Consider the following 20,586-nt stretch of genomic DNA (forward strand, 5'->3'; position numbering starts at 1 on the left):
CCGAGACCCTGTCCTGACGAAGGGTCTCGGCCTGAAACGTCGACTGCGCCTCTTCCTATAGATGCTGCTTGGCCTGCTGCGTTCACCAGCAACTTTGATTCTAACTGGCTATATCACTGCCTGATATGGGGGTGGGGGAGGTGGTGGGAGGCTACTGCACAGGATCAAAATAAGCTGCAGAGAGTTGTAAACTTAGTCAGCTCCATCACAAGCACCAGCCTCCAACGTATCCAAACCGACTTCAAGGAGCGATGCCTCAAAAAGGCGACATCCATCATTAAGGGTCCCCATCACTCAGTACACTGCCTGTTCTCTTTGTTACCATCAGGGAGTACAGAAGCCTGAAGGCACACGCTCAGCGATTCAGAAACAGCTCCTTCCCTCTGCCATCCGATTTCTGAATGGACATTGAACCCATGAATACGACCTCACTACATTTTTATTTTTTTAAATTTTTGCACTGCTTGTTTAATTTAACTATTTCATTATATATTTATTGTAATTCACAGTTTTTTCCTTTATTATTGTGTATTGCATTGTACTGCTGCTGCAAAGACAACAGATTTCACAACATATTCAGTTGATATTCAGCCTGGTTCTGAATCTGAATGGAAACCCTCGTGCTTTTTTCTAGTAGGATAATGGATTGGATAAAGGACTGGAAATTTGCAAATGTCTTTAAGAAAGGAGATTTACAAATGATCGGAAATGATAGGACAATTACTTGGTAACATTTTAGAGCCTATTATTAAGTATGAAGTTCCAGGGTACTTGGAAGCACGCAATAAAATAGTTTGGTCAGCTTTGTTTCCTTAAGGGGAAATATTGCCTGACAAATTTGTTGGAATTCTTAGAGGAAGTAACAGGCAAGATAGACAGAGAGAGTCAGTGGATGTTGTTGACTTGGATTTTCAGAAGGCCTCTGACAAGGTGCTGTATGTGAAATAAGAGTCCACGGTATTACAGGAAGGATACTAGCATGGATAGAAGATTGGCTGACTGTCAGGAGGCAAAGAGTAGGAATAAAGGGGGCCTTTTCTGGTTGGCTGCCGATGACTAGCAATGTTCCACAGAGACCACTTTTGGGTCTGCTACATTTTATGTTGTATGTTTTTGATCTGTTTGATGGAATTGATGGTTTTGTGGCTAGACTTATGGATCATACAAAGGTAGGTGGAGGGACAGGTAGGGTCGGGTAAGCAGGGAGTCTGCAGAAGGTTGATATTGGACAAGCTGATGTTGTGGACATACATCTGGCAGATGGAATACAGCATAAGGAAATTTATGATCATGTGGAAGGATTAAAGGCATGGACTATTCTCCATTTTTAGAAATTGAAGGTGCAAGGGGAGCTGGGAGTCTTAGTGTAGGATTTAGAAACATAGAGCATAGAAACAGAGAAAACCTACAGCACAATACAGGCCCTTCAGCCCACAATGCTGTACCCAACATGTACTTACTTTAGAAATTACCTAGGGTTACCCATAACCCTCTATTCTTCAAAACTCCATGTACCTAAATGAGAATCGCTTAAAAGACCCTATTGTAACCACCTCCACCAGCATCGCTGGCAGCCCATTCCACGCACTCACACTTTCTGTGTAAAAAACTCACCCCAGATGTCTTCCAAGCACCTTAAAACTGTGCCCTCTCATGTTAGCCATTTCAGCCCTGGGAAAAAGCCTCTGACTATCCACAAGATCAATGCCTCCCATCATCTTATACACCTCTATCAAATTATCTCTCATCCTCCATCGCTCCAAGGAGAGAAGGCCAAGCTCACTCCTATGGACTCAGACCCCAAAATCCCTCTGATTCTCCACACTGCCAAGAGTCCTACTATTAATACAATATTCTGCCATCATATTTGAAATGAACCACCTCACACCTATCTGGGTAGAACTCCATCTGCCACTTCTCAGCCTAGTTTTGCATCCTATCAATGTCCCGCTGTAACCTCTGACAACCCTCCACACTGTCCACAACACCTCCAACCTTTGTGTCATCAGCAAACTTACTAACCCATCCCTCCACTTCCTCATCCAGGTCATTTATAAAAATCATGAAGAGTAGGGGTCCCAGAACAGATCCCTGAGGCACACCACTGGTCACCGACCTCCATGCAGAATATGACCCATCTACAACCACTCTTTACCTTCTGTGAGCAAGCCCGTTCTGGATCCACAAAGCAATGTCCCCTTGGATCCCATGCCTTCTTACTTTCTCAATGAGCTTGCATGGGGTACCTTATCAAATGCCTTGCTGAAATCGATACACACTATATCTACTGCTCTACCTTAATCAAAAAGTGTTTCGTCACATCCTCAAAAAATTCAATCAGGCTCGTAAGGCACGACCTGCCTTTGACAAAGCCATGCTGACTACTCCTAATCATATTATGCCTCTCCAAATGTTCATAAATCCTGCCTCTCAGGATCTTCTCCATCAACTTACTAACCACTGAGGTAAGACTCACTGGTCTATAATTTCCTGGTCTATTGCTACTCCCCTTCTTGAATAAAGGAACAACATCTGCAACCCTACCATCCTTTGGAACCTCTCCTGTCCTCATTGATGATGCAGAGATCATCACTAGAGGCTCAGCAATCTCCTCCCTCACCTCCCACAGTAGCCTGGGGTACATCTGGTATGGTCCTGGTGAATTATCCAACTTGATGCTTTCCAGAAGCTCCAGCACATCCTCTTTCTCAATATCTATATGCTGAAGCTTGTCAGTCCACTGTAAGTCATCCCTACAATCGCCAAGGTCCTTTTCCATAGTGAATACTGAAGTAAAATACTCATTAAGTATCTCCGCCACCTCCTTCGGTTCCATACACACTTTCCACTGTCACACTTGATTGGTCCTATTCTCTCATGTCTTATCCTCTTGCTCTTCGCATACTTGTAGAATGCCTTGGGGTTTTCCTTTATCCTGCTCACCAAGGCCTTCTCATGGCCCCTCCTGACTCTCTTAATTTCTTTCTTAAGATCCTTCCTGCTAGCCTTATAATCTTATAGGTCTCTATCATTACCTAGTTTTTTGAACCTTTCGTAAGCTCTTCTTTTCTTCTTGACTAGATTTAAAACAGCCTTTGTACACCATGGTTCCTGTACCCTACCATCCTTTCCGTGTCATTGGAACGTATCTATGCAGAACTCCACGCAAATATCCCCTGAACATTTGCCACATTTTTGCCATACATTTCCCTGAGAACTCCCAATTTATGCTTCTGAATTCCTGCCTGATAGCTTCATATTTCCCCTTACCCCAATTACACACTTTCCTAACTTGTCTGTTCCTATCTCTCTCCGATGCTATGGTAAAGGAGATAGAATTGTGATCACTATCTCCAAAATGTTCTCCCACTGAGAGACCTGTCACCTGACCAGGTTCATTTCCCAATACCAGATCAAGCACAGCCTCTCCTCTTGTAGGCTTATCAATATACTGTGTCAAGAAACCTTCCTGAACACACCTAACAAATTCCACCTTGAACTAGGGACATGCCAATCAATATTGGGGAAATTAAAATCTCCCATCATGACAACCCTGTTATTATTGCACTGTTCCAGAATCTGTCTCCCTATCTGCTCCTCGATGTCCCTGTTACTATTGGGTGGTCTAAAAAAAACACCCATAGAGTTATTCACCCCATCTTGTTCCTAACTTCTACCCATAGAGACTCTGTAGACAACCTCTCCATGACTTCCTCCTTTCCTACATTATCTCTGATCAACAGCGCCGCACCCCCACATCTTTGGCCTCCGTCCCTTTCCTTTCTGAAACATCTAAAACCTGGCACTCTAAGTAGCCATTCCTGCCCCTGTGTCATCCAAGTCTCTGTAATGGCCACAATGTCATAGTTCCAAGTATGATCCACGCTCTAAGCTCATCTGCTTTGTTCATGATACACCTTGCATTAATATAGACACATCTCAAACATCAGTCTGAGCGCATCCCTTCTCTATCACCTGCCCATCTTCCATCTCACACTGTCTCCAAGCTTTCTCTATTTGTGAGCCAACTGCCCCTTCCTCCGTCTCTTCAGTTCGGTTCCCACTCCCGATCAAGTCTAGTTTAAACTCTCCCCAATAGCCTTAGCAAACTTCCCTGCCAGGATATTGGTCCCCCTCGGATTCAAGTGCATCCTTATTGTACAGGACACGCCTACCTCAAAAGAGTTGCCAATGATGCAGAAATCTGAATCCATGACCCCTGCTCCAATCCCTCAGCCACACATTTATCCTCCACTTCACTCTATTCCTATACTCACTGTCACGTGGCACAGGCAGTAATCCCGAGATTACTACCCTTGTGGTCCTGCTTCTCAGCTTCTTTCCTAACTCCCTGTAGTCTGTTTTCAGGACCTCATCCCTTTTTCTACCTATGTTGTTGGTACCAATATGTACCAAGACCTCTGGCTGTTCACCTTCCAACTTCGGGATATCGTGGACGCAATCAGAAACATCCCAGACCCTGGCACCTGGGAGGCAAACTACCATCTGTGTTTCTTTCCTGAGTCCACAGAATTGCCTGTCTGACCCCCTAACTATAGAGTCCCGTATCACTGCTGCCATCCCCTTCCTTTCCCGACCCTTCTGAACCACAGGGCCAGACTCTGTGCCACTGCTGCTTCCCCCAACAGTAAAGCAGGAGTACTTATTGTCAGGGGGTACAGCCACAGGGGTGCTCTCTAGTCTCTGACTCCTGCTCTTCCCTGTCCTGACTGTTACCCATTTATCTGTCTCCCCAGGCACTGGTGTGACTACCTGCCTATAGCTCCTCTCGATCACCTCCTCACTCTCCCTGACCAGACGAAGGTCATCGAGCTGCATCCCCAGTTCCCAGTTCCCTAACACGGTCCCTAAGGAGCTGCAGCTCCACGCATCTGGTGCAGATGTGGCCGTCCAGGTGGCTGGGAATCCCCCGGACATCCCACATCCGACGCCCAGTACAGAACACCGGCCTCACACACATACTTCCTATTCCTATTCTTCACAAGTAACTTACTTCACCTTGACCCGTTATCGCTGAAGCCCCGTTGAGCCAAAGCCCTCCTACTCTGACTCCCTCTACTCCAACAGCCGCTCCACTTGCATCCGCTATATAAAGCTGCCTTCTTTTTAAATTCTTCCCGCCAGTCTAACTCACTGACATCTACGCGCCTGTGCAGTCATGCCTTGATCAAACCACTGAAGAAAAAATGCTCTCCTTTTAAATTCTTCCTGCCGGTCTAACTCGCTGACATCCACTTGTCTGCTCAGTCGTGCCTCGATCCTGAAGGTCAACTTGTATGTTTAGTCAGTGGTAGGAAGACAAATGCAAGGTTAGCATTCTAGAAGACAAGAATATAAAAACAAGCATATAATAATGAGGCTTTATAAGGTTTTGGTCAGACCACATTTGGAGTATTGTGAGCAGATCTGGGCCCCATATCAAAGAAAGGATGGGCAGGTGTTGGAGAGAGTCCACAGGAGGTTGACAAAAATCATCCCAGGAATGAAAGAGTTAATACACGAGGAGTATTTGATTGCTCTAGGCCTGTACTTGCTGGAGTTTATAAGAGCGAGGAGGACTCTCATTGAAACATACTGAATATTGAAAGCTGTGGTTGGATAGAGGATTTTTCCAGTAGGCTAGGGCCAGAGGGCATGTGCTTAGAATAAAGGGACAAAGGGCTGAGGAGAAATTTAATCAGCCAGAGGTGGTGAGTCTGGGGAATTCACTACCAAAGACAGCTATGGAGGCCAAGTCATTGGCTATATTTAAAGCAGGTTTGATTGGTTATTAATTAGTAAGTGTGTCAAAGATTATAGGGAGAAGACAGGAGGATGGGGTTGAGAGGAAAAATAAATAAAATCGAATGGAGCTGGGGCCACATTGCAACAGAAAGGCAGAGAGGCAGAGAGGAAGGAGGGGAACTTGCAAGGAGATGCTTTCCTTCCATCGTTTATCTGGACCTCGTGTGTTTCCAATCATGGATCAGAGGTCCTCAAAGCCACTTCAACCATTGCCGCTCAGCTCTGGGCAATCATGGGCCAGAGGTTCGCAACTATGTGAGTGTCCAGTGGGCATTTGATGGTTAGCATGGATTAGACGGGCTGTATCTTTCTACATCTCTCCGCTGTCTGCCTGCAGTCTCCACCTGTGGCAGAGCTCGTGAGGGTCTGACTGTGTCTGGAGTCAGGGGTCAGGTGTGTGAATGTGCAAAGCACACAAAACACTGGGGACGCTTGGTGGCTCAGACAGCAAGCGTGGAGGTGGAACAGACAGTTGATGTTTTGGGCTGAGTCCCTTCACCTAGAAATCAGGGGATGTGAATGATTTGGCCTCCCCAGCAGAGCCAACTAAATGTTAGGGTTTAAATATAGCTGGACTGGTAGAGAATGTGATGTTGGTTTAGCCCCTGGAGGATCTGGAGCAGGCTGTGGTGGGGGTATTTTTCCAGCTGTAGTTACCCTAGATCTCAGTGTGCCTGATGGCCAGAACTGCTGCTACCTGCTGCATCAGGTACTTTGTGCCAGGCCTGAGGTCTCTGTCTCTGACTGCCCTTCAGAAACTCACCACCACCGACAATTGTCAGCATGGTCTTTGGCCAGCTGAGGAATAGAGTAACGTATAACAATCAGGAAATCTTCACTTGAACACAAACTGATCATAGAAAAAGATTTAAGCCTAATATTAACCCAACCCTTGCCATACCCAACAGAGACATAAACACGAGGAATTCTGCAGATGCTGGAAATTCAACCAACACACATCAAAGTTGCTGGTGAATGCAGCAGGCCAGGCAGCATCGCTAGGAAGAGGTACAGTCGACGTTTCGGGCCGAGACCCTTCATCAAGACTAACTGAAGGAAGAGCTAGTAATTTTAACTCCACGTCCCATTCCCATTCTGATGTGTCTGTCCACAGCCTCCTCTACTGTCAAGATGAAGCCACACTCAGGTTGGAGGAACAACACCTTATATTCCGTCTGGGTAGCCTCCAACCTGATGGCATGAACATTGACTTCTCTAACTTCTGCTAATGCCCCACCTCCCCCTCGTACCCCATCCGTTATTTATTTATATACACACATTCTTTCTCTCTCCCCTTTTTCTCCCTCTGTCCCTCTGACTATACCCCTTGCCCACCCTCTGGGATCCCCCCCCCCCGCTTTTCCTTCTCCCTGGGCCTCCTGTCCCATGATCCTCTCGTATCCCTTTTGCCAATCACCTGTCCAGCTCTTGGCTCCATCCCTCCCCCTCCTGTCTTCTCCTATCATTTTGGATCTCCCCCTCCCCCTCCCACTTTCAAATCTCTTACTAACTCTTCCTTCAGTTAGTCCTGACGAAGGGTCTCCGCCCGAAATGTCGACTGTACCTCTTCCTATATATGCTGCCTGGCCTGCTGCGTTCACCAGCAACTTTGATGTGTAACAAAGGACATGCTGGGGAGAGGCAGGCAGGAGACAGGGAAAGGGATGAACTGCTCATGGCAGCAAGGGATCAGTGTGAATGAACAGGATTTCTAGGAGACAAAAATATTGGCCAAGTAACTCAATCATATGAAAAGCAAATAAAGCCTGGACTTGTACTGGATGAGAGGGAAAATAAATCAGCCATAATCAAATGGAAGAACAGTCTGAAAGGGCCAAATGGCCTAATTCTGTTGCAATATCCTATGGTTTTATGATTGAAGCGCGGATGGATGAGTCTGACTCAGGTGCAGTGCTGACTGCCTGGGAGGTGGGCTCGGGGGATGCGATCCAGTGCCGAGTGCAGGAAGTTACTTTGCAGTCTGTAGGCCTTTCTCTAATGGTGACTTCTCATTTTGGTTTCAAAATGATAACGTATAAAGAACTGAAGTGAACTCACCCTGTACACAATACTAAAGCAGCACAGGATCTGCGGGAGGAACTCAGCAGGTCGAGCCAATTCTGTAGTGGGCGGGGAAATTGTCGACATTTCAACAGACCCTGCATCAGAACCCGAAATATTGATGATTCCTTTCCTCCACCAGCTCCACTGTCCTTCGCAGATGCGACTCGACTCGCTGAGTTCCTCAAGGGGGGCGCTGCTTTACATTCCAGCACTCGGTGTCTCCACATTACCCGAGCTTCCTTTGTATTTCTGTATGGTACATTGCCCTGCCTATGAATGCATGTTCTGGATCAGGCACGTTAGCTTTGTCCAGCTTTCTCACATTGGATCACTGACTTGGTTGTTTGATGGTGCGATTGTCATCGTAAATCACACAAAGTGAGTTATCTGAAGGCAGGAGCATGTAGAGCGGGAGAAGAAATGAGGCTCTGATTTACTGGAGATGAGTGCAAGGAGGCTGGTGTATGGAATGGGGTCCCTGTCTCTGGGATGGACACTGATTGTCCAGCCTGTGTGAGCCAAGGATACGTGTGGAGTCAGTGATGGATGAGTGTGACAATTCCTAGAGCACTGAATCCAGTGCCATTCAACCTCACTGATGAAACGCCACAAGATGTGGCCAAGGTTACTTGACTAAGGTGCCTTCCTCTCTACAAACAGGCGAGAACAGTTCCTACTGCCATGGCTCCATCATCGATGGTCGATTTGAAGGGTTTATTCAAACACAGGAGGGCAGATATTATGTCGAACCGATGGAGCGGTATGTTCAGAGAGAGAATTCTGCCATCCATTCTATCATCTATCACCAGGATGATGTTGGTGAGTACCGATCAGATGAGAAATGTGACTTGAAGGTAGGGCAGCAGTTTGTTTACTGGGAACAATACACTGCACAACTCATGAGGTTTGTTGACCTGGAGCACTGTTGTTGAAAGAGTGGAGCACATAGAACTTGAGAAGAAAGGGAGAGCAACATTTCCCAATAGAAGCAGGACAATTCCATCAGAAACAGAGAATGAATTATACATTGCAATTTAATCTCAGGGTTTGTGCCAAATTTGACTGACTTTGAACAGTCTGTCAGGGTGTGGGAAGGAGCACATCCTGGTCCAATTCAGCCTCCTTTCAGAGGAGCTGCTGATCCGGTGCTGTGAACTACAGATCGATGTCTCTTGTGGGGTGCTGTAGTACAGAGAGATCAGGATGAGGGAGAAGGGACATTTCCACGAACAGATTGCGTGTGAAATGATGAGTGCAGTGGGAGTCATTTGGGTCAGTGAGCTCAGATAGAACTGGCTTTGTTCCAGCTTTGTTGGAAGTTTTAGTGAGGTTAACAAGTCCTAGGATGTTGATCATGTCAACAGGATATGAGTCAGTATTTGGGAAAGATTAAACTTCCAAAAAAATTAGATGCCAGAAATTCTTTTGTGTGTCGTGTTTCTGTGTGAATCCCCAAGTAGTTCAATAGAAACCCGAATCACTGAACTAAACAAGATCCCTTGTAATGAATCAACTCATTTCCAACATGAGTTCTTGGTCCTCTGTGCTCACGCTGAATATCTGCACATGGCAGATGGTTCCCATCCGGACACAATTCACATGGTTCACATCTGCAGAGAGCTTGGAGTAGATGTTACTGGAGTGAAGTAAACGGGTCCACTTATGGGCACCTGCACCATAGTAAACTATAACTAGGAAGCTTCAGCTTTGGTCAAGGGATCAGTCCTTTTGGTTCATGACTGGACATTGAAGACATTGATCTTCATCCGGCTGTATCTCCTTTAAGAATTATTTTAAGAATCAGGAGCTGGGCGGAGAGTAACTGTGGCATCAGTGAGCCTATGCTGAAGTAAAGAGCATTGAGGGCAGACTTGGCAGTGGTTGGAGTCAGAAATATAGGTGGTTGCTGGAGTGCAAACATTCTCTTCCAAAGGATCCTTAGGGTATCTTCCCAGATTTTTATTATGATTTAACCCCTGTGCTGTTCTGTTTTGACCATTGGGTGAGTGGTTTCTGTGCCCCTTGCTGCCTCACAGTTCTCCTCAGGGGCTGCCAGAAGGCTGTTGCCCTCCCCTTTCTCCCAGGTGACCCAAGGCCATCTCTTGCCTCAGATGTGCTGGGTTCACACAGCTGCCTGGAGTCAACGGGGCAGCTTGGCTTAGCTGGGTGTGTGGTGGGGTGAGGGGAGTGAGGGGGACACCAAGGGGAATTGGATGGACACTGGGGACCTAAACTCTCCCCATTGCTGTACGCTCCTAACCCGAAGCTGTCGCCGGGGGTGGGGGGGGATGCTGGTAGCGGACCCAAATGCAAGACACAGACACTGAAGTACCAGGAACAGGACAGGACTAGAGACTAGAGTTAGTGACGTGACTGGATGCAGACTAGGAGCTGGGACAAGAACACAGACTTGGGCTAGGACATTGGCTAGGCAAGCGGGACCAGGACAAGGAACTGGGAACTAGGAGCCTGGGCTTGGACTCCGAGCTGAAGACTGGACAAGGACCCAGAACCTGGGTGTTGACTCGGGCTTGGACCCTGGAACTAGGCGAGGACATCATGTGGCTACAGGACTGGATATGGCTTGGGTTCCTTGAGGCGAGGACATGACGAGGCTTGGGTTCCTCGAGGCGAGGACATGATGAGGCTTGGGTTCGGACTCTGAGTCAGAGACTGGACAAGACCCAGAACCTAGGCCTTGACTTGGGCTCAGACTCTGGAACTAGGCGAAGACATGATGTGGTCTTGGGAGACAGGAACCTCGGAACACAAAGGCAGAAGCCTTGATTTGGTCTTGGGGAGGACAGGAACACAGGGCCTTGGTCTAGACCATGGGAACACGGAGCCTTGGACTTGAGAGATAGGAACATGGAACACAGAGCCGGGACCCCTCCTTGGGAACAGGACGTAGGGCTGGGATTCATACACAGAATGCTGAACACGGTGAAACGGTTCCCAATACTAGGTAGCAGCAAACGGCTGGACCCACCTCGCAAAGGCGTGGACACAGAGACAGTTCCCAACACAAGGTAGTGGCAAACAGCCAGACCTACCTAGCGAAGACATGGACACAGAGACGGTTCCCAACACTAGGTAGTGGCAAACGGCCGGACCTACCTAGCGAAGGCGTGGATACAGAGACAGTTCCAACTCAATGATAGACGGTTCCTTATTTTGACACAGCAAGGCTCTGGTCTCGCTCCGGTGGTTGAACTTGACAAAGTTGCAGGCAAGGCTTCAGAAGGAAGGGGAAGGGAGGGGAACAGTCCAACCTCAGGGTAATGGCAAAAATAGCCTGGCTCACCCATCAGAGGCAAGGACTGGAAGGGACAGATCCAACCGCAGGGTAATGGCAAAGACGGCCTGACTTACCCCACAGAGGCGAGGACAGGATACTGACAGGACAAACCAGCACCCACACTTCTTCTTCTATTTCCGGCAGTTTAGACACATCTAGGCGTATTACTGCCCTCCATAGGATGTATAATTAATTATAGAATTTCAAGGAACTCAAGTTCTCGAATATAACCTAGTCTCATGTATAAACAGTCACATGGTTTCCAAATAATTGCATTGCCTGAAATTACATTAATATCATTTGAATCATTTGTCAAACTAAAAGCTTCTTGTTTGAGAATATTCATTATCGCATGCTTAACATTTAAAATTGCTGTTTTCCAAGTCTATCTGCTATTTCCAAGTTTTCCTTTTCTTGAATCAAAGCCTGCAGATGTTTATTGAGATCTTGAAGTTCTTCCTCAGTTGTTTCCATTTTATAATCCGAATGTAGATAATTCACTTTGCAACAAATTCCTTTTTCCTTCTGTAACTTTGGAATAAGTTCCTCCACTTTTAATCTGTTTTCCATGTCACTGAATTTTGACAAGCATCTTTTTCAGAAACCGTCTCCTTTAAATGCAGTACCATTTCATCCAATCTCTTTCCAACTCACAGTTGTTCTTATTGAGTACTTCTATTTGTTGATGGAATTCTGCACATTTACCCTGGGTTTCAACTATGTTTCTGTAAACATAAAATCTGAGGTTTCTCCCTTAAATTCTGATACATACTTATTAAATTCTTGATCATTTGTGATAAGACTCCTTGCATTCCTTTGTGATATATATATATATACACACACAGCCATTAATTTCCTGCCTCTCCTGCCTGTGAACTGTTTGATCCTCCATTCAGCATATCTTTGACTGCTTCCCACCTAAGCCCTGTAATACCAAGATATTTTTCTGCAGCCTTGACTATAATTTTAATTTTTTCAGTTCTTTTGTCTGTTTGCGCTGACCAGTTAATTGCATCTACCATAAACAGTATGAAATCCTTCTTACTCATAATTAGTATATCCTTATTTATCATATTACAGCCCTCACAGTTCACTGGTTTATTATTCCCTGTAAACAACAGGAATTCTGCAGATGCTGGAAATTCAAGCAACATACATCAAAGTTGCTGGTGAACGCAGCAGGCCAAGCAGCATCTGTAGGAAGAGGCGCAGTCGACGTTTCAGTCCGAGACCCTTCGTCAGGACGCTACAGATGCTGCTTGGCCTGCTGCGTTCACCAGCAACTTTGATGTATGTTGCTATTATTCCCTGTATTTGTTTGCTTGATAGCCTGCTCCTTTCCAGCAAATGCTTTCACTGCCTCTGCGTAACTAATCCTTTGAGTTACTTTTACATATTTTATCTCAGCTTCTTTCTTGCTAATAATGCACCTTTGATAAGCTGCACTGTGATCCTCACCACAATTACAACATTTCATCCTAGCTCCCGCCTCACATTTCCTGTATTCATGTTCTCCAGCGCATCGTCCACATCTTTGTTTCTCTCTGCAGACCGCCACAATATGCTCGATTTTCTGACATTTAAAGCATCTTAAAGGCGCTGGTATATATATTCTGACCTCATAACACATATACCCTAAATAAACTTTAGTCGGCAATCTCTCTTCATCAAAGTTAATCATAACCGATAAACTATCACACCTTTTCCTGTTTCTTGTAGCTTTCAAACCTTTGGTCTCAATAATTTTTGCTCCTTTCATGTTCTGTTTAATCTCATCCATAGTAACTTCTGTTGGTATCCCCGAAATAACTCCTCTAGTCCACTTTCTATTGTTGGGTATTGAGCGTTGTACTTTTTTGCTGTTTATTTTATTTAATCTTATCACTTTGCCTTGTTGAGCACTATCCCGACAAATCACTAATAGCGATCCATTTAGTAAAATCTTTACTTTTATGACTTCACCTATAAGTTTGTTGGTTACCTTCGTCAAATGAATCGGGTTTCATTCACCAAAAGACGCTCCACCTTTGCTCAGTTTTATAATTGCTTTAATCTCATCTTCTTTCCATTGTTTTGCTATCCTATTTTGTTTGTCTTCTGACTCCTCAGAGTTTGACATCTCATACCTCTGTTTTCTTTTCTTACTCTTTCCCCTCCATTCCTCCTTCTTGCCAACATCCATCTCTAACCCACTTCCACTATCCGTGAACCAGCAGTTCATCCTGCGGGCTATTCTCTTTATCAACTCAGCAGATGTGGCCTCCGTACTCATCTCCTCTTCAGCAGTTCTGCCCACAATCGGCACTCCGGTCTGGCTCGAGTCGGTGATGAAAACAAGCGACATCGTCACCCTCCGTTCCTCACTGTGCAGTTCAATGTGCAGGCTCGATACTCCACAATTCAGCTCTATTCGTTCAATTCGCCTCTCCCCAATTCAGCCTCAACTCAAATCAACTCAATTCAACTGAACCTCAATCCCACCCAGCAGTTCCTCTTTGTCAGCTCTCACCTCCTCAATTTCTTTTTCAAGTCCAGCACCCACACTCGAACGCAAGGCCACTTATATTCCCAGCCCCAAGACGAGCATCAGGTGCCTATGATAAAGCCCAACAGAAACAAGGGACCCGGAGTCAGGAGTCCACGGACCGGACCGTGAACCGGAACGCGGACTTCATGGACCGGACCATGACAGAAGCTGGCCAGGCTGACAGAGCCTGTGTCGGCTGGGGGTGGGTCTTCCTCCTTACTTCTCCTCCCCTCTTCTGATGAGGGGCTGTGAGTACCTGGGTCCAGTTCTCTGCTGCTACAGCAAAAAGTCTGCTCACCCTCACAGAATTGCCAGCTTTATTCCCTCTGTTCACCAGGGTGTTCATCTGCCCGCAAGGGGTAGAGTCCAGAAGCAGACTACAGATGCCTAGTGCCTGGTCTCTCCCTATGATGAGCATCTGCCCTCTTTCTCTGATCCCTCTCAGCGCTGTCTTGGTGCTTCTTCTGGGGTCTCTCCCCACCCCTGCACTGGGCAGAGAGATGCACCTGCAATCTGCACACACACAACACACACAGCACACACGTTTTACCAGACAGGGTGACAGAAACAAAAACAGTAAGTGTTGGAGACACAAAGATTCTGCAGATGCTGGAGATCTTGAGCAACACACACTAAGTGCTGGAGGAACTCAGTAAGTCAGGCAACATCTGTGGAGAGGAATAAACAGTCAATGTCCTGGGCCATCATTTTGTGTGTGATGCTCAGGAGGTTAAGATTGCATCTTTGTAGAGAGAACTATGAGGAGAGACTGGGTGGTGCTGACAGAAGTAGGAAGCTGTTTTATTGTCCACAGGTCACTGAAGATCTACAGTCTGATGTAGCAAGGAATGAGATATGTGTGCCTTCCCTGGGAGAGGATTTAAGTACAGGAGGAAAGGCACAATGATACAGGGCCTTGGGGAGTGTGCACTTGGAGTATTGTGTACAGTCTGTTCTCCTTAACTGAAAAACGATAGATTAGATTAGATTATGAGGACATGCAGTCCTCATTTATTGTCATTTAGTAATGCATGCATTAAGAAATGATACAATGTTCCTCCAGTATGATATCACAGAAACACAGGACCGACCAAGACTAAAACTGACAAAAACCACATAATTATAACATATAGTTACAACAGTGCCAAGTAATACCATAATTTGATAAAGAGCAGACCATGGGCACGGTAAAAAAAGTCTCAAAGTCCCGATAGCCCCAACATTTCACGCAGACGGTGGAAGAGAGAAACTCTCCCTGCCATGAGACTCCAGCACTGCCAACTTGCCGATGCAGCATCCTGGAAGCACCTGACCGCAGCCGACTCTGAGTCTGTCTGAAAACTTCGAGCCTCCAACCAGCCCTACGACACCGAGCACCGAGCACCATCTCTGCCAAGCGCTTCGACCCTGCCCCAGCCGCCGAGCAACAAGCAAAGCCGAGGACTCGGGGCCTTCTCCTCCGGAGATTCTGGATCACACAGTAACAGCGGCTGCGAAACAGACATTTCAGAAGTTTCACAGATGTTCCTCCGTGCTCTCATGTCTGTCTCCAACAAATCAGGATTGTGCATGGCACCCTACTTGACAGATAACAGATATTCATCACCGGAGTGGCCGCTGCGAGCTGCGTCGCGCCGCCATCTTCTCCTCTCCATAGAGAGATGGTTCCAGGGATGGGGACTTAGTGTATGAGCAGAGTCAGAGTGGACTGGGGCTGTATTCTCTAAAGTCAAAGTCAAGTTTATGGTCAAATGCACAAGTAATGTTGCAGCTATATAGGACGCTGGTCAGACCCCACTTGGAGTACTGTGTTCAGTTCTGGTCGTCTCACTACAGGAAGGATGTGGAAACCATAGAAAAGGTGCCGAGGAGATTTACAAGGATGTTTCCTGGATTGGGGATCATGCCTTATGAGAATAGGTTGAGTGAACTCGGCCTTTTCTCCCTGGAGCGACGGAGGATGAGAGGTGACCTGATAGAGGTGCACAAGATAATGAGAGTCATTGGTCGTGTGGATAGTCAGAGGCTTTTTCCCAGGGCTGAAATGGCTAGCACAAGAGGGCACAGTTTTAAGATGCTTGGAAGCAGGTATAGAGGAGATGTCAGGGTTAAGTTTTTTGCGTAGAGAGTGGTGAGTGCGTGGAATGGGCTGCCGGCGACGGTGATGGAGGCGGATATGATAGGGTATTTTAAGAGACTCCTGGATAGGTACATGGAGCTCAGAAAAATAGAGGGCTATGGTAATCCTAGGTAATTTCTAAAGTAAGTACATGTTTGGCACAGCATTGTGGGCCGAAGGGCCTGTATTGTGCTGTAGGTTTTCTATGTTTCTATGTTTCTAAGTACACGTGTGCACAGATGCAATGAAAAACTCTTAGCAGTATCACAGGTGCAAGGAGAGCACATCCCATTGAAACATAAAGTCTTCACAGGGCTTGTCCGACTGAGTGCAGGGAGGACATTTCTCTGGCCGAGGAGTTCAGACCGAAGGGTCCCAGTGTACCCTTGTCAGGCCATACGATGAAGGAAGATTATTGCTGATGTCCGAATACCATTCAGCCTTTAACTCACTTACTGAGCCATCTGCTAATGGTGCTTTCATCGGTCTCTTCACTCTGGCAATTGGCTGGCCATTTTACAATGTTGTTCATTCAGCCATGGCTCCTCCCCTGAGCCCCCGTGCCACCCTTGATCTTCCCTCACCCCCCCCGCACCGCTTCCAGTTTCCCATATCCCAACCACTGTGCCAGAGCTTTGAGTGGGGTCTCGGGGTGACACAGCCTTTGTTGTGGGGGGAGTGGGTTCTGCTGCCATTGAAGCAGGTCATTGGTGTGTGTGTGCAGTACCCCCGAGTTAAACTGAAGCAGGATGCAGGGGGCTTCTCCCCGCCTGCCATGTATCCAGGAGAGATGACACCAGCAGCCGTGAGCTCAGCTTGTCCCTGTGCCAGTCCTCAGGCACTGGAGGAGCTTCTCTGAGTGACCTGTAGTGCCAGGGTCTCCAAAGCAGATTGTGGACTGAGACAGTTTGTTCTCTTTATACTGAAGAGCCGACCTTCACCACGCCAGAAGTCTGCCGTATTATGTGCAAGGGATCAGTAAGGGCTCAGCTCTGAGCTTTCTCAGTGGCTCCTGTAAACAAACTAGCTTTTGATTTTGCCTCTGCATCGATCTCAGACTGACCCCAGGTGGCCCCAACATAAAATCGCAGACTGCTGCTGTGGGAACTGCTTTGGAGAGCTGAACATCACTGGAAAACCTTGCCCTGTTGGAAACAAGCAGTCCCACTGTAAACCCGGCAAGGTCAGGCTGAGCTCAATTAGAGCCTGCATCACAAGGATGTGGGGCATCTGAGGATGCAGTTCCGTCTGCTCAGCTCCGGTCCTTCCCTGGAGCAGAGAGGGGCTTGACAGGGGTGTACAAAGTTCAGAGAAGCCTAGGTAGATAGCAAGAACCTGTTCCTCCATGACAAAGGTGTGTAAGATGAGAGATCACAGGTTTAGAGGGGATCTTTTGATCCAGATGATGGATGGTGTTTGGAACACTTTGCCTGAGGGGGTGGTGGGGGTGGATACCCTCACAACATTTGAAGTCGTATCTGGAGGAGCACTTGAATCACCAAGATACGGGTGGCTATGGACCAAGTGCTTGGTAATGAAGTTAGTGTGTATGGGACTTGCTAGTCGGCATGCACAGGGTAGGCGAAGGGCCTGTTTTTGTGACAGAATTTGGTACTGTCATCACAAATGAGGCTATGAAGAACCTTCCCCACATATGTTGATGTAAATTTTTAGAGAGAGGAAGAATACGAAGGAACTCAGTATTAGTGAAATAATAGGACTAGATCAGGGGAGGGTAATCTGTACCCCAGGGTACCAGAGAAAGTGACCCTATAAAAAAATACGTGATTTGGTTATCATCTTCCAAAATTCTTCAGAATTTTGCTCCTGTGGATTGGATGACTTGAAAACTGGTTGTGTTGTAGGTAGTGAGGAAGGTTACAGCAGGATATAGATTTGTATGGAAAGATAGCCTGGTATCAGAAAACAGATGCCGACAAGTTGGGAAGTCAAATTGGGATAGAGCTTACACGGTGAGTGGTAAGACACGAGGGGATGTTGACGGACCTAGGGATCTCTAAATGTCAGTAGGGTGGTTCATAAATAGAACATAGAACAATATAGCACAGAAACAGGCCCTTCACCCACAATATTGTGCTGAAACAATTAAACTAGTTATCAAATGACAAACTAAATTACTCCCTTCTGCCTACACAATGTCCATATCCTTCCATTTTCCTTACATTCACGTGCCTAAAGACATTTAAGAGACAGTACTGTGGGGAGCCACGGTAGCACAGTGATTAGCACAGTCCTTCTACAGCTTAGGCCACTGGAGTTCCGCGTTTAATTCTGGTGTCCTCTGTAAGAAGATTTCTACATTCTTCCTGTGTGCGCGTGGGTTTCCTCTGGCTGACGGTGTGGGTTTCCTCTGGGTGACTGTCTGGGTTTCCTCTGGGTGACTGTGGGTTTCCTCTGGGTGACAGTGCGGGTTTCCTCTGGGTGACTGTGTGGGTTTCCTCTGGGTGACTGTGGGTTTCCTCTGGGTGACAGTGCGGGTTTCCTCTGGGTGACTGTGGGTTTCCTCTGGGTGACTGTGCGGGTTTCCTCTGGCTGACTGTGTGGGTTTCCTCTGGGTGACTGTGGGTTTCCTCTGGGTCCTCGGGTTTCCTCTGGGTGACTGTGCGGGTTTCCTCTGGGTGACTGTGTGGGTTTCCTCTGGGTGACTGTGGGTTTCCTCTGGGTCCTCGGGTTTCCTCTGGGTGACTGTGCGGGTTTCCTCTGGGCGACTGTGTGGGTTTCCTCTGGGTGACTGCGTGGGTTTCCTCTGGGTGACGGTGTGGGTTTCCTCTGGGCGACTGTGTGGGTTTCCTCTGGGTCCTCGGGTTTCCTCTGGGCGACTGTGCAGGTTTCCTCTGGGCAACTGTGTGGGTTTCCTCTGGGTGACTGCGTGGGTTTCCTCTGGGTGACGGTGTGGGTTTCCTCTGGGCGACTGTGTGGGTTTCCTCTGGCTGACGGTGTGGGTTTCCCCTGGGTGTTCGGGTTTCCTCTGGGTGCTTGGGTTTCCTCTGGGTCCTCGGGTTTCCTCTGGGTGACTGTGTGGGTTTCCTCTGGGTGCTCAGGTTTCCTCCCACAGACAAAGATGTATCTTCATAGTAGGATCTGGAACTAGTAGGTTAATTGGTCATTAAAAATTGTCCTGTAATAATAGAAAGTCTCTAATGTATTTGCCTCTACCAGCATCCAAGAGGCAAAGCCATGCAGCCACCACTCAAAGTTCAAAGTCAGTTTATTATGAAAGTACATATACAACGCTGAGATTCACTTTCTTGTGGGCAAACTCAGTAAGTCCATAATATATTAATAAGCATAATAGAATGAATGAAAGACAGCACCAACTGGGCACTCAACCAGTGTGCGAAAGATATCAAATGGTGCAAATACAGAAAGATAGAAGAAATAATAATAAATAAATAAGCAATAAATATCGAGAAGATGAAATGTGTAAAACATTTTCTGGGTAAGAGAAATTCCTCTTCACCTGTCCTTAGAAATTACCCCCTTTCACCTAAAATGCGTGCCCTCTATTATTAGATATTTCAACCCTGGGAAAAAATTACTGTCTGTCTATGTTACCTATGGCTCCTATAATTATATAAACCTGTATCAGATCTCCCCTCAGCCTCTGCCACTCCAGAGAAAACGACCCAAGTTTGTCTAACTTCTCATTAATTGTGCATACTCTCTAATCCAGGCAAGGTTCTGGTAAACTTCTTCCATACCCTCTCCAAATCCTCGACACCCTTCCTGTAATGGGGCGATCAGAGCAGTACACAACTCTTAAGATGCAATCTAACTAGAGTTTATAAAGTTGCAACATAACTTCCTGACTTTTCAACTCAGATCCTCAACTACTATAGACAACCATGACATACGCCCTCTTAAATACACTATCAATCCGTGTCACCACTTTCAGGGTGCTATGAACTTGGACCCCAAGGCCCCTCTGCTCATCAACACTGTTAAGGGTCTCACATTTGACCTACTGAAGTGCAACACTTCACATTTGGCCAGGTTAAGTTCCATCTGCCACTTCAAAGGTTCAGAGGTACACTTATTATCAAAGCACACAACTCTGAAATTCTTCTTCTCCAGGTAGCCAGAAAACCAAGAAAGAAGAACGGGAGCACGATCACCAACCCCCAATTCCTCCCTCCCCTGCACAAAAAATGGAACAAAAATAAAACAGGACTATTAACCTCCAGTTCCCCCTCTCCCGCACAAAAAAAAGAGAAAGATCCGGCGGAAAACACAGAGAATAAAAAACTATAAGACTGAAAAAAAAGTCTATAGACCATAGTCCATATCCATAACCATATTCAAAACACAGAAAACCTTGATAATATCCTGCAGGCACAGCGGCAGGCCACACAGGCTCCCCTCTCCGGCATCAGCGATCGAAAGGCTCACCTTCTGCATTTGCCTCAATGTTTCAATCTCCCCCATTGCTTTATTCAGTGAACAATGGAAGCTTTAATCAGCAAAATGGAGTCAAACATTGGCTCACACCCCGCCCCCCCCAACAGCCTCCTTGGATGAGGCTCCCACCCACTGCCTCCCAGAATCCTCTTGGAGACAGCGAAGCACTGGATCACTGAATTAATTTCTAAACCGCAAATCACAGGCTCCAACCATTCCAGAATCACATTCAAGATGCAAAACAGGCGTAAAAGACATCAAAAAAAGTGTAATAAATAGTTACGTAGTTTATCCAGAAGATGTTGACATGGGAGTGTTGTACACAGGCACCATCTTGACCAGACAGGGAGGATA

General features: G+C 46.7%; 1 protein-coding gene across 1 annotated transcript in view; it reads left to right on the top strand.

Annotated features, from left to right (window-relative positions):
- Window positions 1-20,586, top strand: part of si:ch1073-396h14.1 (disintegrin and metalloproteinase domain-containing protein 10) — a 137,415-nt gene that overhangs the window by 20,920 nt on the left and 95,909 nt on the right. Inside the window, exon 4 of the mRNA XM_063031997.1 lies at window positions 8,530-8,688. Coding sequence (XP_062888067.1) covers window positions 8,530-8,688 — 159 coding nt within the window. The remainder of the gene's footprint in view (window positions 1-8,529; window positions 8,689-20,586) is intronic.

This window comes from Mobula hypostoma, chromosome 24 (assembly GCF_963921235.1).
Source record: "Mobula hypostoma chromosome 24, sMobHyp1.1, whole genome shotgun sequence".
NCBI classification, from domain to species: Eukaryota; Metazoa; Chordata; class Chondrichthyes; order Myliobatiformes; family Myliobatidae; genus Mobula; species Mobula hypostoma.